This window comes from Cyprinodon tularosa, unplaced genomic scaffold (assembly GCF_016077235.1).
Source record: "Cyprinodon tularosa strain WSP-4 unplaced genomic scaffold, ASM1607723v1 ctg113, whole genome shotgun sequence".
Taxonomy (NCBI): Eukaryota; Metazoa; Chordata; class Actinopteri; order Cyprinodontiformes; family Cyprinodontidae; genus Cyprinodon; species Cyprinodon tularosa.
The window spans coordinates 458608-479113 of NW_024037926.1; the positions used below are offsets into that span (position 1 = coordinate 458608).

Consider the following 20506-nt stretch of genomic DNA (forward strand, 5'->3'; position numbering starts at 1 on the left):
AAAATAACTTATTACAGAATTTATTTACAGAATACAGAATTTGCAGCAGCCAACCAAACTTTTTAAATCCACAATAACAAGCTATAAAGTACTGAAACATAAAAAATAAAATAAAATGTGACTATTCATTTAAATTAAACTAAAGGATAATAAAGCTTGATGTTTTTTCCATGAGTTTCAGCTTTTATTATTTAAATCTGAATGATGAAACTGAATCACATTTATCCTCATCCAATGCTGTAACACACCTAAAAATGATAGAACTATCCTCAATCAAATGTAAACTGTATATTTTTCTTTTTTTAAGTCATAGAGAAGTGTGTCAGGCTGTACTTCAAGGAGAATAAAATCCAGGTTTATCCTTAAAGAGACAATTTCATTCTAACAACAAAAAAAAAGGATAGAAAATCAGAGGATCGATTCTAAACCAGTCAGATGTGATGATTAATGAAGTGGACAAGGTGTAGAAAAAAACACATGTCCAAAGGTAGCTGCGTAAAGGCGTTTGGAATTTTGCAAAAATGGCAGCCATGGCACTGCTTGGAGTACATTGACAGTGGGAGGGGGTGGGGTGTTCCGAGATACTGCAAGTAAAAGACCAGCTTGTTAGCGGGTTTTGATGTTCCTAATAATAAAAAATGCTTCATCTATAAATCAACATTTTTTGTTGTCTTTGATTAATATTTACATTTGTTTGATGTTCCGAAACACATCAGTGTGACACATCAACAAAACACTAAAATTTGGAAGGAGCAAATAATTTTCACACTACTGTGACCCTGGATTGACATTGTGCTTTTCCCATAGGGCCAGTGACGAAGGCTCGCCTTGCAAATAGGGTATAAAATAACTTGTTTGTGTGGGAGAGGTGTCTCTAATGGAATAGCCAGGTTGCCTGGGCCCAGACTCCTCGGGGAAACGAGGTCTACATGGGACTACTTTACAAGCTAAAGGCCGGACACACTTCAGAAACAGCTGTCAACTGCATGAACAGCATTTCCTCCGTGTCATTTTGTAGCCAAGAACACAGAGTTCCTCATACCCACCTGACTGAGTTTTATTACAATGTCTCTGTTTTACACTTTTACCTCTTTTCAATTCCCTTCATATGTTTGCTTTGTTTTATTACCGTCCTACCTTCAGAGAGTATCCCCTTTGTATTCCCATTTAGTTTCCCACTTTTCAGTCCAAAGCCATTTCAGCTTATCTTTTCATGCAGGTAATGATGGTGGGTGGCAGATTTGAAATACTTTCCTTTGACCTTGACCTCTAGGGTGATTGGTCCAGCTGCTGCATCTGGACCTGACTTAAGATTCTTTCAGGGTGGCTGGGAAACTGGACTGCCTGGCCTGTGAGTCTGGGGACATTCCTGCTGCCCTGTGTCCCGGTGTTAAAAAGGAGGAGTGGATGAGGACATCCAAGTGGCATGGACTGAGAGAGGACAACATTAAAGGCCCACTGAAAGTAAGTCAAAATGATAGCTTCCAATAGAGTGTAATGCTCAAAGAATTCACCCTCATGTTTGGGACTTATCATAATAGTCAAGCCTTATTTTGCCAAATGAATCCACATAAAGGCAAACGCTAAATCATGCATTGAGAAAGAGTTTATTCTGATGAGAAATACCATGGCAATTTTAATTTTGGGAAGTCTCATGCCTCATTTTACACTATACTAACAAAGGATCACCTACAAACAATGACATAAAAATGTAATTGTCAAACTAAAATAAAAAAAAATACACTTTGATAACCATAGTCCTTCATTGCATTCTTACTGCAGGAACTTTACTCGCATTGTTGATCCACTGTATTTCCAAATCTGTTTTTTTTTTTTTGTTTTTTTTTTATCTATGAAAACTGGTGGACGTAATGTGTAGAGGCAATAGGGAGCTGAAAGGGAGTCTGTTCTAGTTTGTGGTTCAGTAATGTGAACATTTTACATAAAATATGTTCAGCCAGCAAAGAAACTACCATGAAATCCTGAGAAATAAGTCCTAGTCACAGGAAAAGCCCACTGCTGGAACAAAAAAAACAAGATATATACCATGTATTTGCATGGTATATATGCAAATACAATTCCAAAAGTATAACCTTTTAAATCTGACAGCATATTAACATATAGTTTAGTAGCTATCTGTGAGCAGCACAGTACAGAAAGAAATATTGATGATGACAAGTAACATACCGGGCGTAGCTGTGCCAAGCAGGTTTAAAGGCCTGGCGGGAATCGTATCCCTTACACAATACCCTAACTTTAATAGTAAAACATACAGTCACATTCATAAAAAAAATGTCTACTGAGGAAAAAAAACTATTTAACTATGGGGGGGGGGGGGGGGGGGGGTTCCTGCAATGGGAACCCTCAGAGAGGTGAATTCCAGACTCTTGCAACCCCCCACCCCTCAACCCCCCGCCTCTAGAAATCCAGCCAACAGCTTGTAACTATTAAGGGGAGATCCTGCAGTGACCTTACGTACAGCCATTTCTTTCACCTTCAAAGGCTCTGAAGTGGAACAATGCACAGTAATTTATCCAGGACTACTAAATACACACATCTCTACCACAGTAAAACAAAAGTAGGGTTTCTTTATTGTTCTGGGAAGCAGAGAAAAATAAATGCGTAGAATTCCATTATTTAGAGTCATGCAAAATAAAAAAATAAAAACTTCAACTGAAAGCTGTTTTATCAGTAATAAAATATTTGTTTTACTAGGTCCAAAAATTAAGTAAATACTATTGATCTCACACATTCTATCTTAATATCAAAAATAAGAAGCTATGTTTGAAAAACAAAACTGAGTCCTACTAATCTGATTAATTAAATTTAAGGGCATTTAAAAAAATAATGCTGGAAGAAAATATTGTCCTGACCTTATTTTCCTATGAACTTAACACAGCGGCATACACTTGTTTACTATATTAAGAGCCTTCCACATCATTAACATGATCAAAAATTCTGACCCTGGACCCTTCAACACTTACACATCATGTCTATTTCCAATTAACACATCTGGTAGAAGAAACAAACTAAACTAGGACTTAAACAATGTAACAATTTAAAAAAAATGTTTTAGTAACAATTTCTCTTACTCTTTGCTACTGCAGGAACAAGGAATGTAGAAAGCCAATGAGAGACTTAAACCATCACTGATAATTTCATAAAATTATTATTAAGGCACTTGGAAGAACCAATACAGCCTTTTATTAGCAGTGCTTAGCTTTAAAAAAAAAATAAAGAACATATAGGAGAAGATCACATTAAAAGAAGACAGACACCAATATGATGCAGCAAGACTGGGAATTTGATCTCCAGTACACATACAGTTTGTATAATGAAATTACATTAAAAAATATTGTTTTATATTCATTCAATCAAATCCTAAGAATGTGACAAGAAATTGGAAAACATAGTTAGCAAAAAACAAAAGAGAAACCAAAGGGAGGTGGGTTCAATTGTGAGAAGTCCATCAGAATAAACAAAGGTGGAATGCAGAAGATAGGATTGTTTTCTATCTTTTCTGAATGATTACTTTCAAAAAGCAACAGGCACTAGTCAGGCTTTCCCACATTTGCTGTTATTCATTCAATCTGTTTATCTTTTTACGCTGTCCTAACAGCGCCCCCCTCAGTATTTGGGGTTCTGGCAAACAGTCTATGTGGAGTTTACCATTACCAGCCATACTTAGGCAAATCAAGACTGTCAAATGTCACAAACAAACATGGCAGGATTCTATTTCTTCCATTTAAAGGGCAGTATCAGTGTATGTAAGTGTTTTTTTGTGTTTATTTTTGTAAAATAAGTAAGTGGTATTTTTTTTCTTTCCTTTCGTGTAAAAGGAAATTAAAAAAAAGGTGATGATGAATGCAAGCTATTGAAAAGCAACACTGTCTGCTTGGTTTACATTTCACTTTAACACCACTGCTTAAAGAGAAATATAGATGTAACTACTTTTGGCAGAGGGAAAGTGAACAAGTGATGGGGGAGTCACTGTTCTGCTGTCACAACATAATGGGGGCATGAGATTGATCAAGATTCCCACAGACACACCAGACTACAGCATAGCAACCAATGGAAAGCCTATGTGCAATCCTTGTTTCTAAGTTAGATAGAAAGTATGTGCATGACTGAGAGCAGCAATTAGTGGGAAAAAGACTGATGGACACAGAGAGAAAGGATGAGACTGTGAGAGTGAGAAGTGGTGGTTTAATCCTGAAAGAAACTAGATTCATGAGTTCAATACAATAAGATTTAGTTGATGAGCTGCAAGCAACAGCTTGTAACTTGATTTCCACAGCCTTTCTGAAACACAAGGTAGCAGGCAAACTGATGTCCAGCACAAATATTAAATATCTTTTAAGAACTGCAACTTCTAATTAGCTTTAGATTCTTAGGGTTTCCAGATGTTTGAATTAATTAGACAAATTTTGAAGAATTACAAGATATTTTTATAGTGGAACAGGGATACTTCAGTTTAGTAGCATGGAAGTTTAGAAAGGAATCATAAAAAGCCTTAAGCTACAACAATATCAAGGTGTGTTAAATAACATTTGCACAAAATATACATTATGTCCAAAATTGTACATCCATCTTTTACATTTTTTTTTTTTTTTTTTTTTTTTTTTTTTTGAGATTCTGGAGAACAATTTGAACTTCTGTTTACTACATATCCCTCCTGAGCTGGGAATGCCATGGAGCACCCCAAAAATAACTTGAATATTGTTCAGCAGACTCTATGCCATGGGTCTCCAGAGAAACCTTAGACAGTGCATATATATAAAAACATCTTTATGTGTTTAAAAAAAAGGCAAAACTCATAATAAAATAACACATTTTTTCTATTATCAAAAATCACTATAGCTGCAAATGCATCAACAGAAAATATGAGTATGCAGTGTTAAATAAAAATTACCATTATGTCTAATTTAGGATTCTGTGTTTTTCTTTTTGTCAGTTAAATAGTATTTATACTGAACTAATGGTGTCATTTTCCAAGCGAGAAAAAAAAAAACTGAGTTAGTTGAAAGTCTCATTGAATTCTTTTTAAAGTTTTCATACTAAAATATTTTTCCCCAATCTGCAGCTTATTTGTAGAAAGTTTTTAATTGGACACCAAAACATTGACTTTTTCAGTCATACTTTTAAAAAACACAATAAAAAAAGACCTCTTTAGTGATATTTTGGCAACTTAAAAAGTCATTGATTGTGGTTTGAACAATAGTGTTGAGTACTGGCAAAACAGGAAATACTGTGCATATTTGTCACTCATAAGTTTGTGATTCATCATGAATCATCAGCTGGGTAGAGAGGTTTAGTCAGTAATAAGTTACAGATTCTTTTGTCATTTATTGTTACTTTGGTTTTGTTTTGTTTGCTTGTAGATGTTTTGTTCTGCTCCATCCTGCTGTCTGCCAAGCATGTGTTTTTCTTGGGGAAAATAAGGATCAGGTGTAGTACCCAGTTTTGGTCGTACTGACTTGATCAAACAAGATTTTTGATAAGTATAAACATTTCCTGTGAGTAATAAATATTTCTGATTTAAAAAAACTTAAAACGAAGTACAATATTACTAAACGAGAATGCAATGCTAATGGAATATATATACGATAGAAAATCCTTTTCATCCTTATTTCAAGTCTAACAGAAAACATATTTGTCCTTGAGCAAAACTTGCATTGCAAGAAACATGCCTAAATTTGGCAACTGATTAACGATAAAAGCAAATTATATCAAACATCTGGCTTTTCAGCTGTTCCGATAACAATCATTCCTATCAGCCCGAATCCTTGGTGTTTCCTTTTTGTTCTTCACCCATAGTAAGCTTTACTTGACCCTTGCTTCTGGCAGCTGATAAACCAAGCCATGATTGGTAATTTCAAAGCAATTTGTTTTATCTTTTTCAGTCATTTCAAGGGGACTTTAAAGTGGAAAGAATTAGCTATTTGTTGCTTTAATGCAAGCATGTTGAATAATTTCTCCTTGTAGAATGTGGATTATTTTTTAATAATGTTAGTGTATACTATCTCATGAAATATCAACATTTTCAGGAGTATGTGATAGGCATGGAAGGTATTACTATTTAAAGATATGACCACTGCTTTAAAAAAAAAAAGAAAAGCTTTCAGAACAAGACAATTTTAAATCAGCTGTATTAAAAATATGTAGCGTCAGTCTCATATATCATTATTTGTAAAAGTTAAACTTTTGGAGGCACATGTCTGCCGGTCTAGATTTGGAGGTGTGGCGGCCTAGTGATTACGGCATTGCACTTGGCCCCCAGAGGTTCTGAGTTCAAGCCCCACTACCATAGCCTGCAACTCTAGGTCCCTGAGCAAGACTCTTAACCCCATCTGCTCCTTGGGCACCGCACAGTGGCAGCCCACCGCTCCCCAAGGGGATGGGTTATATGCAGAGTGAATTTCTCCAGTGTGAGATTGATAAAGTTATATAGTACTGTAAGCAGTCTACTGCAGACCTGAATTAATGCTATGTTCAGACGGTACGTGCTAGAGGCAGCAGAAGCAACTAATTTAGAGGCAAAGTCAATGGTTGATGTGCATCAAGGTGCAGCAAAAGGTCCTGCAGCGCGTTTTTGAGCAGCAGGAGCAGTGCATCTGAACAGCTGCGTGTCATGAGCTTCTGAACATGTGACGCGTGGGACGTGCTGTGAAAGCAACAGCTGCTGAAGTTGGAAAAATTGAACTTTTGCTGCTCAACATGCCACTTCAACCAATCACAGAAGCTCATCTGGGGGCTGGCAGGGAGACAGACACAGCACTGCTGATGCAGATCACTATCACAAAATATGCTTTTATTTTTCTTGTGCCTGCAGTTTGGATTACGTAAATGAAAACCGCTAACATCTCCTTCCAGCCACTGCGAACAGTAGCAGAAATTACCGAAGAGGCGACCGGGCCAGAGGCTGCCATTGAATGGGATTCCTAGTGACAGTGCACTGCCGGTGTACAGGGGTCTGAGCGGCTCTGAGAGCGAAATAATATTTGAAGGCAGCATTGATGGCAGCAACTGTACAGACGAAGTTTTCAGGTGGACTTTCTCATTTAAAAACCTATTAAAACTACTTTTTACCCACTGAAAAAAGCTAATATAGCAAAGCAGCTTTCTGCCATTGAACACAGGAACAGCAGAATCATCGGACACATCTGGACACACTTCGCCTCAATGCGTACAAGCAACAAAAATTAAGCAGTAGAAGCTTTTTACTGCTTCCAGAGCTTGTGATCTGAATGGAGCATTATTCTTTCGAATGTGCCAAGCGACTCTTTTGATTTCATCCGCCATTGTTACAGGCAAAGAAAGGATAGGGTAGCTCCTCCCTATGCGCATCAGACCCACTTTTCAACCCCACAGGTAGAGCAACAAAAAAGCTTCAGCTGCATGTCAGAACTAAACTTTTACAAGCATAAAAAATGAAGCAGCAATTGGTTTTTTGCCTCTTCCAGCGCTTGCATTCTTAACGTAGCATAAGACTCTTTGGCTCCTATTGTGAATTAACAACATAACAATTGTACTGCTTCAAAACTACATTCCTTGCAAGTTTATTTTACTAAGTTATCTAGTATTTATTCAAATTTTTTGTCCAGGCTTTCCACCACAGTGTACTGATTTTTCTGTGTTACTAATTTTAAAGTTTACAATAAACAGACCTCCATTATTTGTTACCAGACCTTATGAAAGTTAAATCAGAAAGAGAAAGAAATTAATACAGTGGTACTAATTCGAATTACTGGATAAAACAGATCACTTAAAAATCTTACTTTGTATAACATTTAAAATAGTTTGCATTCATATAACTTCATAGAATATTTTGTTTACTTTTTCATCTGTATTTAGGTTACTACAATCAAGTTTTGGGAAACACTAGGAATATTTGAAAAACAGGGAGCATTTGTTTTCCAAAAATATATCATAGATTAGAGATAATACGGATATTGTACAGTAAAATCAATACAAGCCAATGTATTTTAGGTATCAATATTTTTTTAATTTAATTTAGATACAAAACAGTTTAATATTATACAAAAGATGACTTAAATGTAGCAGAAATTGTGAGCTACTTTAGACAGAATTATGAAAATATGAAGTCTCTGACTATCTCGATAAGCCATTGCTTTGGAATCTCGATTACATTCCTTTTCAGTGATTCAAGTCCTGAAAATTGACAACAGACTACATGAGTTCAATGGCTTAGTGTTTTTTTAAGCTTATCACAGCTAGTTTAAATCTAATGTAAACACTTTTTTTCCCTTGTATGTACAAGAGAGGGTTTTTATTTGAAAATATAAAAAATGCTTTCCATCCTCTAACACAAAAATGGTATGGTATATCAAGTATGATTAAAACCAGCTGGTAGACTGAGCCTCGGCAGGGGGAAGGAGAGTCAAAACAAACCCAGCATAGCTTACAAGCTGCAGCACATTTAGGAAATGGCATTGAATACTTAGAAGTACCATCTTTATAGAAAAGACATTTTAGAATTTGTTCTCAAGCCAGATTATGAAAAATTCTGCAGTTCAAGAAAAGATATTTGAGCATTCAAAGAATTTTTAAATTTTCATTATGGGACTAAATTTGTTTAGAAAAGGCTAGATTATTTATATACAAAACTAAAAGTACTATATCTAATAATTATTAAATGTTAAAAGACAGCTAAGGCTGTTAGTTTTTTTTTTATTGTTAATCAATTAAGCCAAGCTGACTCACATCTGGACATCTGCTGATGGCATAATGACTCAAAGGAGCTCAGAAGCCACACAGAGGTTTTTCATTTTTCTTCTAAAAAGGTAAGTTAAATGTTTGGTTTGGTCAGCATTAGCAGATCTGACAACTGGCTGCCAAACAGTACAGAGGGTGAGTGCAGGTGCAGCCTTATTGGCCAGGAGGAATAAAACTTGTAGCTATTATCATAAATGTAAGGATGATATGAGGGAATTTATTTTTTATCTGTCCAATCTATCTATAATAGATATATTCAACTTGGTGGACTAAGGAAGGGATTTCAGGTAACTAGTAGCCAGATAAACCAAACTAAATGTGAGATGAAATGTGTAATTTAGTCTGGCCCCACCAATGAATGAGACATCGGAAGATTGTTGATGAGAACAACCAGTTGTTTTTCAAACCATGTCTGTGCCTATTGGCCAACGCTCTGATCAATGAGCACAACTGACTGTGACGTAGGAAGCACGACAGAAAGCTGGTGGGGAGGTGTAAACAGTCTGTCGATGACCCACTCGCAAAAAAAAAATATTATTTTGGCCGCTAGCGGGTGGGACCAGTTAACTAGGCTAGGTAACTAGTTCATCTTAAGGGATTCTGGGAAACTCAAGAGCAGATTTAATTAATTTAAATCACAAATTCTTTTTTGATCCCAAACAAAAATTAATGATATATTTTCCAAAAAGTACCTTTTTGTTGAAACTCTTTATTTTCAATTAGTTGTTGAAGATGTTGATGACTGTAGGTAGAAGGATATTCAGTAGTGACCTGAATTACATCAGATCTTAGACTGACACTGTGTTTTTATTTAACCATCTTCTGAAAAGGATTCTCAGTTTTTTCATAATTTAGTTGAGGTTTTAAAGCAGTTTCTTCTTTATTAGCTTGTTGAGCTTTTCAAAGTCATTTGCTTCAATGCTGCTACCTCAGCAGATAATAGCAAAAGAGATCCCACTCTCTGCCACAGTCTTCTGGAAGATAACACTAAGGGACCTTAACTTCCTTAAAGCCGGGCGTATACTGTGCGATTTTCAGGGCGATTTTCCAGTCGTGCAAGAATCTTTCGATCCGGCCGACTTTCAGCCTGATCGTGCGTTGTGAGTCATGTAGTGTACAGGGGGTTACGAGGGGCGATCAGCCTCTCACTACTACCTCCCAATCAGGAATCGTGAGGTTGGGAGAAAATCGAACATGTTGGATTTTCTCCCGAACTCACGATTCCATCGTGGGCAAATCGCTCAGGGCGCATGCGCAAAGAAGGATTTTTCTTTTTATTCTTCCTTTCAGATGTAAACACAGCCGCATGGAAGGGATGCAATGAGTGAAATGCAGTTCTGTCTGCAAAATTGACAGACCGTAGTAGCCACATTTGCTTAAGAAGTACAGCCTGCTACCTACTTGAGACTTAAAAGTTGGATCTCCAGTCAATGTTATATTCCAGGTGAACACCAATGTATTTATACTCTTCAACAATCTAAACTTCTTCTCCCATTAGGTTAATAGGATTCAACTCCTGCTTGAAGTTTGTGATCTTATTCATCCCTGAAAACTGATCTCTGATAGTGTTCTGCTGGAACTGGCTTGCTGGCTTTTCCTCTGTGCCTTCATACTTTCTCCTATTTTGACATTAAGTTGTTTCTGCATACTCTTCAATAATAATAAGCTCTTGAAGGCTCTTTTTTCTGGTTTAGCAGTTCCTTCAGATCACTGATGATCTAGGTTTTAGTATTGGGAAAGCTTCTCACTGTTATGGTATGGATGGTGTTTTCTATACAAAAGTTTATATAATCAGTCAAACACTCATTGTATTAATGCCCTCTCAATGTGTCTGAAAATGCATCCCTATTTGTAGTCTAAACTTGTAGGGTTTATTCAGCTTCCTGTGATAATTTTCTTAGAAGTACTTGTAATGCAGGGTACCTATTATAAAGGAGCTTATGCTCTGAGCATAAAATAACGAGATTTTGATTCAAATTACCGACATCTTACTTCAGAGAAGTATAAGTCCTTGACAGTAGCATAAACAAGTCCAATGTTTTGTTTTCTCTAAGTACAGCAGCTAACAGACAGTTGGAACACTGGCAGTGTAGCATGGAGTGAGATGTAATTAGTTATTTACATAAATGCATTTGGCTTTTGTGTCTGTAGCTTAACAACAACAGAAATGATGGCATCTGTGTCAGCAACAGCCGAAATTTTGATGTAAACAGTTACCAAAAAACACTGCACAGATAATAAGGATGAACACCAACTGCCAACAGTTCAATATCTGTTGGCTCTGTACTATTTGAACAATCAGCATTTAGCTCATCCAGCTGACAAGCTGCATGGCCTCTGTCCCCCTGCTGCTGAGTGACATCATCACCATGGGTTAGCATTGAAGATGTTATCAGCGCGACAGATATCAAGAAAGTAAAAAGTGGAGAGCAACATGTAAGGAAGCAAAAGGCATCCGTTTAATGAAAAAGTATTACTGTACAATTTCGGGAAATAAACTCATCTCCCTCTGATTTAAATAAAAGAGCGTCAACTTTCTCTCTATCCCTGAACTGCGGAGCAACTTTGTAACCCCAAAGAGAGGTAGGGAATTGGTTTATTTACAGAAATGGCATATGATTTACTGGGAACCACATTAAGCACGGCCAGTGATATAAAACTAGCTACTTACCACCAGAGTTGCCTTCCATGCTGGTCGTAACTTTAGGTTCTGTCCGTAAGCATCAAAAGCACGGCATTTGTTAAAATGTATGCCATTTTGTGTGCGCAGGTGTTTCTGCATTTTGGATGTATTTCCTCCCACCACTTTGCAATGATGGCAAAACGCCTTGTTGCCACATTTCTCTTCCTTAAAATTAAGCCAAACTTTTGATCACTTTACCCGATGGGATGCCAATTTTTTTGTTTTGCTTTTCTAGACGTACGCGTAATCATGTCGTACTTGCTTACTGAATGCCGTGTGCGTAACTTGCGTAAAAATGTGACATAAGTCGTGCTGCCCAGCGCTAGGCTCAGATTTCTGCCTGGAACCATTAAGGGAATCGTTAAGCGAACTGGCAAACAGTGCCATGGAATTGGAACACACGAAAATGGTTCTAAACAGGACCGGTTTTCGATTCCCATCCCTAATAGTGAGTGTGCTTTATTGTTTTGCTCTTTTATCTGTCCGAATCCCTCTTACCAGTGCTGTGCTATGTTTATAGGATGTAAACAGAGTTATTTCAGCTTGATAGATCACACATCAACACACAACTGGTGCTGTGTGTTGATGTCCCTACATTGCATTCAATGGTGTCAGCGGGTCAACCCGTGGCTGGTGTTCCCATAGCATGCAGGTCAGAGCCAAGGCAATTTAAACGCTCGTCACTCGCCGAGTCATTTGACCCAGGTACACATGCGTCAGCAAGCTGTTCCCACTGCCACTAAAAGCCGCTTGTTCCCGAGTTTAAACAGATTTTTTAGCCAATGGGGAATAAGGCCCCGTCAAAACGAACACGAAACGCAGATATTTTCCAAAACGTTTGCCGTAAAGACGGAGACGTAAAATAAATGTGAGCGTCCACACGAATGCATGAAAACGCTGCAAAATGTATGCCAGGCCTGTAAGTGGCGCTGTGGTGCCAAAGCAAAAATAAGCGACGAAATGTTGGGCATGCGCACTAATATTTATACATGGTTGCCCTGCGAGTCCATTTTCGTGGTTAAGTCAAATTCAGGTGCTGAACTATGTCGTCGATATTGCTCTGTTCTTCCTCGAGATATTCCAGAAGAAGAAGATTCTGTTGTAAGCCCGACAGAAGGGTGAGTAGCATTAGCAGCAACGGCGCCATTGTTGTTGTGATACTGTGTCGCGCATGCGTGTTTAGAGGCGACGCTATGACGCATGCGTGTAAAAAAAAATATGCGGTTAGAGCGTAAAGATGGAAACGCGAAAACGGCGTTTCGAAATCTTCCCACTCTGAAGGCTGAATAAAAAAAAGATCGTTTACAGACCCCCGAAACGCCGGCTTCGTATGGATGAGAGGCTGGTTTGGTGAAAAATGTGTGCGTTTAGGCCAGGGTTCGTCTTCGTGTGGACGGGGCCTAAGTATTAGTAACCAGTAGGAAAATTAAACTGCAGTAGCCATGTTTTAACGAATATCTTAGCACTAAAACCAGTTTAAAGAAGAAATTGCAGAATGTCATAGGTTTACATATATATATATATATATATATATATATAAAGTTGATTTCAGGTCTAGTCTTACTCTTTTAGTATTCCAGATTCAAAGGCAATCTGTCTGACAGCTGAAGCTTTGCCACAATAGACAAATGACACTATAAAGAAATCCCACAACAACAGCAAATCAATGGTGGAGTAGCTAAAAATGAAAATAATCAATGTGTTGCTTGGTCCCAGATGTCCAAACCCCAACCTGACTTTAATGCAGTGGATAAATAAAAATGTCAGAATGTCTGAAATTAGTTAAATGCATTCTTTGAGGGTTCTGTCAGATGGAAGGCAGATGTAACTGTCTGAATATACACAGAGCAGACCAAGTATTGATGGATACAATACTTTGTTTTATATGGCTAAACACAACAGTGCAATAGAATGGAAGAGAATACGTAAAAATAGATAAGATCACAAGCAGTTTAAATAAGTTAATGTGGAGGATTTGAAATTGGAAGATGTATATATGTTGCAACTGATGTGCTCTTGATTTGCTTATTGGCCCAGGAAGACAGAAATCGTTACAAAACAGGCTAAGCTGGCAAAAAGCAGAACATTACATACTGGTCTACTTTTTTAGCCACCTAATCCACCAGGGGGTGGAAGATTATCCCAAACATCCTCAGACATGGCAATGTAAAGTCAACAATTTACCTTAAACGTGTTATATATGGAAAGAGTTTGGAATACCAGAAATACAGTAGAACCACTAAAGTATAGAGAGAAAATGCGAACCTTCCACAAGGTATACGTTCAGGATCTTTAGTTGCACAACAAAAGCCGTAACCCAGGAGTCGGCAACCCAAACTGCTCAGGAGCCATATTGGACCAAAATAACACAAAATAAATCTGTCTGGAGCCGCAAAAATGTAAAAGTCTTCAATATGCCTTGTATGGTAACACGGGCTCTAAGTGTATTATCCCATTATAGAAAAGGACTATGTGGGCTTAAATATATAATAAGCATTCATGATTAAATGTTTATCCTGGAGCAAATGTCACATAGTAGCAGGAGGTAAGGGAGGAGCAGTGAACAATCTCTCCAAGTGCTGCTTCACCGCGCGGTTTAGGTTCTGTTGCATTGATGAAATAATAGAAACAGGATAAAGAAATCTTTCTATGGTGGACATGTTTCTGTTGGGAGGAATTGTTTGAGTCGCGAGGAACCAAGCAGGAACTGACATCCATCAGAGCAGAGCTCTGATGGATGTCCGTCAACATCGCTTCTTGGTGTGATTTATATTTTTAGGATATGGGGAAAAATGGAAGAAAGTTCACATCCCTGCATCAGAACGCTACCTGTTTGATCTGTGGACGGCTTTCCATCCTTGCAACAAAACTCCACCATTAGTGGAGTTTTGAGATGCAATCCACTTCTTTAATCTATCTTTGCGCTCCTCTAATTTATCCAGAAGTTTTGCAATCGCACTTTTTCTCTCACTCAACTTGGTGGTCGACTGCATGTTTAGTAGCCATCCCTGGAAATGCCTTTCCAAATTATAGTTTTTATTTTTCTCATTACAAAGCAAAAATGCAGGCAATCCTTCCACAATGATAATGAAAGCAAATCATTTGGTCCATTCTTTGAATCCTCTGTTCTCATCAACTGTCTTCCTTTTTTTTCCTTTGGAATCAATGGTCCAAGACATACCCACGGTTATTATTTATTATTAAATAATATTATTATCATTTATTATACAAATGTTTAGAGCATTGGAAAACATATTTTTGTTCAGCCTCCTGCACACCATATAAAAAAAAAAATAAAAAATTAGATTTTCATAGATTTTTGAAAAAGCTCCAGGGAGCTGCAAGGGGGACGCTAAAGAGCCGCATGCAGCTCCGGAGGAGCAGGTTGCCAACCCCAGCCAAACTAATCTCTGCTGTATATCTACTTTCTACAATAATCCGAGGTTGGAATAAATACTTAATGAAAGATTACAGCTTTTTTGATATAACAACTTGCATTAGCATTCAAAAACATAAAGAATCTAAAATGTATCTTCTTTCTATTTGGAAAAGGAACTGGAAAAATATTTTCAAAAGGCCCAGGAATAAAACAGGGAAAAGACAAAACAAAACATAAACATTTATTAATTTGTTGGAGACAAGCGTAATTTCTTTGTCATACGATATTTTTCATGTAAAGCATGCTACTAACCTTCTTAGTCCTGACAGTGGAATGACAGCAGTCACCTCCATCATAGTTGCAGAAGGCCCTATTGTTGACTGGATCACAGTAGTTGTCACCCATGAATGGCTATTCAAGGTAAAGAAGACATGAGAAACATTCTCATTAGATGGTTAAGGCCTAAAGCTTTGTTTTTTAATCTTTTCAAAATGTTGAGGTCTTTATGAGTATCTGAATGAATTTATTAATGAACTAAATACAAATTTTATTCCCCATTCTTCAATGTCACTATTTAAGCCCATAGTCAGCTGGACCCGTAAATCAAATGAGGACACCATAAACTATAATTAGCACAATATAAACCAGTGAGGTGATTTATTAGGTTTGCCCCAAAAGCTTGGGTTACCATTTAGGTTCTCCAGTTTGTTTCAGCTGTACGGATTACATTGTATCTTCATGGGAGAAAAAAATGTTTTTATCTCTATCTGCAGTTCAAAATATATTAGATCATGAGGATCAAAATACCAATAAGCTTATTTTGATGATCAACAGTGTGAGAGATAATGCCTCACCTATGCTATTTGTGTTTTACTCATATAGTATCTGGTAATTAATTTCAGTTTCAGTTAAGCCAAGTACAACTCATAAAACTTTATGCTCTATCTTTTATGTTTCTAAGTTCATGAGAGGTTAACGAATTAAAGTATATCAGAGCTCCATGCTATGGGTGAGACGGGTGATGTCTTGCACTAACCTCACATCCTTTGATGCAATGGAGCAATTCAGGAGGAGGATACCATTTTAGTCCCATTGTGCACACTATACTCTGTAAGAAGAAAAACAATGTTTGTTTAGGTATTTAAGCAGTAGGTTAAGATTGCTGTTGTTTACTGCATAAGTAAGAACATTTGCAACTATAAGTGCCATCCACTGTAAGGGCTGACTGATCTGATGTTGTCCAAATCTCAAACCTATGCTCTCTGAATATCTCCAAAAGTTGACACGGTTTTCTTTTGTTGCTGCAAACTAAGGTATTTTCTATTTCAGTACAGTCAGCAAATCAATATGAAAATATAGATCTTGGCTTGAAGGTAATGAGAAAGAACAAAAACATGATCTGAGGACTACAGAGAGCTGTGTGAGTAATAGTTTTGTTGTTGTGATCAATTACTGCCTAGAAGAGGGATACACTATTCCTGGGGTTGTGATGGTTACTTTATACACACACAAAACTCTATCTATCTATCTATCTATCTATCTATCTATCTATCTATCTATCTATCTATCTATCTATCTATCTATCTATCTATCTATCTATCTATCTATCTCTCTATCTCTCTATCTCTATCTCTATCTCTCTCTCTCTCTCTCTCTCTCTCTCTATATATATATATATATATATATATATATATATATATATGGTTAAGGCTATAGAACAAAATAGGTTAAAAATAAATTTAAGTCAATGGAAAGTTCCCACAAGGATAGAGAAACTTGAATATGTGTGTGTGTGTGTTGCAGATTTTCCAGTTTTCTTCTTCCTTTGTCATCATATAAGATGATGTCATCCAGAAACCTATACTTCTTCCCTCTATATGCTTTCTCTCTCTCGCGCTCTCTATCTCTCTGTGTCTCTCTCTTTCACACATACACATATCCATGTTATTTCCCGCTATGCTTACGAGGACTCTCCATTGACTTCTAATGGTTTCCCACTAATTTCCATGCCCTAACCCAGAATCTTACCCAAAGTCTAACCATTGCCAACAGATACCTAACCCTGAACCTGACCATAACTCAATTTACACCTTAGTGTTAAACTTAGCCCCAAACCCAAGAAAAAACAAGGGCCTGTAAGTTCCAATAATGTAACATATTCCTTGAAAATTTGCCCCACGCACACACACACACACTCCCTCTCTTTCTTTCTGCTCCTCTTTTCTCTCAGTCAGGCCGTAAATCATGGTAATCCATGACTCTGGCCTGGTCTCACCCCAGCTACGTATGGGATCCTCACCCTCGAAAACGTCCCTGGGGCACTCATAGCACATAAAAATAGATCTCTATCTCAGCGCCACCACAGACGAGGTCATGTCATATAGAAAATGACTAATTCGGCAGCCGGCTCGACAGGGTAATTTTGCTCATAAGGATTGTGGGTGTAGGGGAGGGGGTGCTGGGCACATATCATCAAAGAAAGAAAGGAAGAAAGGAACAGAAGGGGAATGTACGTAAAGAAGTATAAAGAAAGTCAGTGTTTCGTCCTAAGTACAAAAAATACACTTATTTAATGATTTATCATCACTTATTAAGATGGATAATGTCATTTCCTATATCAGCAAGCTATAACTACAAAATACATTGGGTAAATGAAAGAAAGCATTGGAAAAGCAGTGAGGGATACGCTTTTTCTGGGGTTAGATGAATAGTGTTTTGCCGTTAAGTTTTTAATTCCACTAAAAAGTTAAATATATAATTTATTTGTATTCATGTTCTTAAGATATTAAATTGCAACCTATTCAATCTATTACCATTAATTTGGTTCGGATCCCAGTTTGAACCAGTTAATTCAATTCAATTCATAATACTTTATTATTACCAAATGGAAATTCAATTAAACATCTGAGTGTATTAATTGGATTGGACTTAGATCAGTCTGTCTAGAGTAATCCAAAGCAAGTCGGGTCAGTGTTCAATATTATAATATAAAATAAGACCGATATAACCTTAAATGAAAATATATTTTGTGAGTCCCCTCTTGCAGCTTTGTGCATTTTTATGACTTGACATAATATTCAATGGTGAGTTGCAAGACCATGATTAAAATACAAATATTTGTCTAGTGATGGGTCAGGCAAGTTAGTGTATTGCATTGTAGGTTATTCAGCAGGGATAGGCACTGGATGAGAAATTCCTGACAGGAGAGATGTGGATCACAGAACTTTGTGAAGTGCATTTGTCAGACCTATTAAGAAGACAGAAATACACATAGTTATAAACTTACCTTGACTTTTTGCGGGTTCCACCAGTGTTGTCCCAGTAGAGAAATTGCTGTCATGTTACTCGGTAGAATCACCACTTCATTGTTACCCTCTCTGCATGACAGTTCACACTCCTCACCTGAACACGTTTAAGACAAAGGCTTAAACTGAATGAATGCACAAGTCAGTTTTATCCCCATAAAGCTCAAGTTTTATCTTTATTTTTGGACTGTCTTCCTATCAAAATCACAGACTGTAAACTTGTATCATCATATATTCACATTGATACCTAATGTAAACAAAAACTCATGTTTTTTTTTTGTTTTTGTTTTTTTTATACATACCTATGCCATATCCTTGCTTGCATGAGTACTGTAGGCTATAATGCAGGTTTTGCGGTAATGAGCACTGGCCTTTGCTGTTCGGGCACAGGTGGAATGACCCAGTCCAGTTTCCATCCTTCCTACAGCGGATCATATTGGAGGCTGCACCCTGAAAACATCACAAATATTGACAGACTAATAATTACACTAGTACTTCGAAGGTACACAGATGCTGGAAAGTGAAGGACATTGAGATGGCGTTGCATAGCATATGGAGAAATACAATACAGTTTTTATCAGGCCTCAAACCAACAATGCCTGAGAGGCAGAACAGATTAAAAGGTGTATACATTTCCATGTCTGAAGCAGGCAGAGCTATTCTAAAAATCAATAGCAACCTAATTAGCATTGCATCAAATTGAATAGAGTTTAGAGAGACAAGAAGAAACATGCATAGTCAGAGCGGTGTGTGAAAATAAATTAAAAACCCTTAAAAAAAAAAGTCTACTGAAATTACAAATTTGAGATTTAAATTGAAGAAGGGAAAACTGAAATGAAAAGAGCAAAATAAAATGTGTATATAATTAATTTAGCAAAATTATAAATAAACAAGCAAGAGTAGAAAGACAGGAAAGAGATAGACAGACCTGCTTGCAGGAAGAATGCAGCAACCTCACCGTATGGATAGAGCCTCCTTCACGATTACCGGCAGATTCTGAGCAGTTAAGTCTGCAGACACTGTCAAAGCGGAAGCCATCAGTGCAGTAGTAAGAACCATGGAAAATGGGTGGCGGAGGATTACAAGTCACTGGCTCACATGCCCCCTCCAGCCAGGTACCATCCTCTGTGCACTGATGCTTAAATGCACGCCTGAAAGGGGCAAAGACCAATGAAAAAAAACACATGAGGCTACATTTTGATTGAAAACAGCTAGCAAGATTATCTATTCTTTTTACCTTTTGGGTTTATTGGTAACATGATAGCCTGGCTTGCATTTGTACTTGCAAAGGGTGCCAACTTTTAGGCCGGTCTCATTGCAGCGCTTTGTTTGTAACGCAGCATTTGGTACAGGAGGAGGGGCTGGGCAGCGTAGTTCACAAAGAGCCTCAGGGAAGGACCACAGACCATCTTCCTGGCAGGTAAGAGTATTGTTGGTTCCTTGAAAGAAAACAAGAGAGACAAATGTTTCTATTGGTAAATAAACTAAATCGATAATCTTATTTTCTTTCAAATCTCTATTTCATACACATTTTTTTATCAAAACAGATCACTATTGTCTCCTCTCATGATGTTTAACATCTAAACAATACTTTAGATATAGGATACGGGATATAAAGTTACACTGTATGAGGGGTGCAAACACCATGCAAATACACGATTTCACAGCAAGTAAAGCAGGTCCTACAAACTAAAAAAAATAGACTATAGAACTCATACACCTAAAACATTTTTTTTAAAAGGTGCAATTACAGAATATACTGTAGATATCAGCAAGGTGCAAACATGTGGCAAACACATAACCCACTTTAAATGTAACTTCAAACCCACTTTTAAGTATGAATGATGCTGGCAACAAATAAAACACATGCAAAGGAAGAATGTTGCAAGTTGTAAAAAAAAAAAGTTAAGAAAATCAGCAATATAGCACCACTTAATAAAAGAGCTCCAGAGCACTGGGATGAGAGGATGATTATCAAGTCATAAGGGACCAGAACATAGACATTACTATGGATGAATGTCTATGGACCAAACACAAGTAATTGCAATTGCAATTTAACTGCAATTAAACAAACCTAATTTTAAATTGCAGAGGCATACAGTTTCAGTTACAGTACATATCACTTCACAAGAGTAGGACACTTTGCACCCCAGCCCTTCAGTTAGTGGTAATATGCTTAAAGTGGGTTTAGATCCACAAAGATGGGAAATGAAATTTGCAGTGAGTGTGCAGATTCATGCATGCAAGAAAAAGTGAGTTATTTTTCCCAAAAAGGTTAAAGTCCTGCAACAATGGACTCTGGACAGTTTAACTTTAAAGGTGATAAAAAAAAAACTGAAACTTAAGAGTGAAATGTCTACATGCTAGTGGGTAATTCAAATAAAAATACAAACAAAATCGCAA

The 20506-nt window shown here is 37.2% G+C and overlaps 1 protein-coding gene across 2 annotated transcripts in view; it reads right to left on the reverse strand.

The window, feature by feature from the left end:
* pappaa (pregnancy-associated plasma protein A, pappalysin 1a) overlaps window positions 1-20506 on the reverse strand; it is a 121926-nt gene that overhangs the window by 4221 nt on the left and 97199 nt on the right. Inside the window, exons 16-21 of one of the 2 annotated variants that reach the window (XM_038301966.1) lie at window positions 19341-19542; window positions 19062-19254; window positions 18406-18553; window positions 18085-18200; window positions 15835-15906; window positions 15111-15209 (exon numbers count right to left, since the gene is read on the reverse strand). In XM_038301966.1, coding sequence (XP_038157894.1) covers window positions 15111-15209; window positions 15835-15906; window positions 18085-18200; window positions 18406-18553; window positions 19062-19254; window positions 19341-19542 — 830 coding nt within the window. Of the gene's footprint in view, window positions 1-15110; window positions 15210-15834; window positions 15907-18084; window positions 18201-18405; window positions 18554-19031; window positions 19255-19340; window positions 19543-20506 lie in introns of both variants that reach the window. The other variant, XM_038301957.1, reaches the window with a different exon arrangement.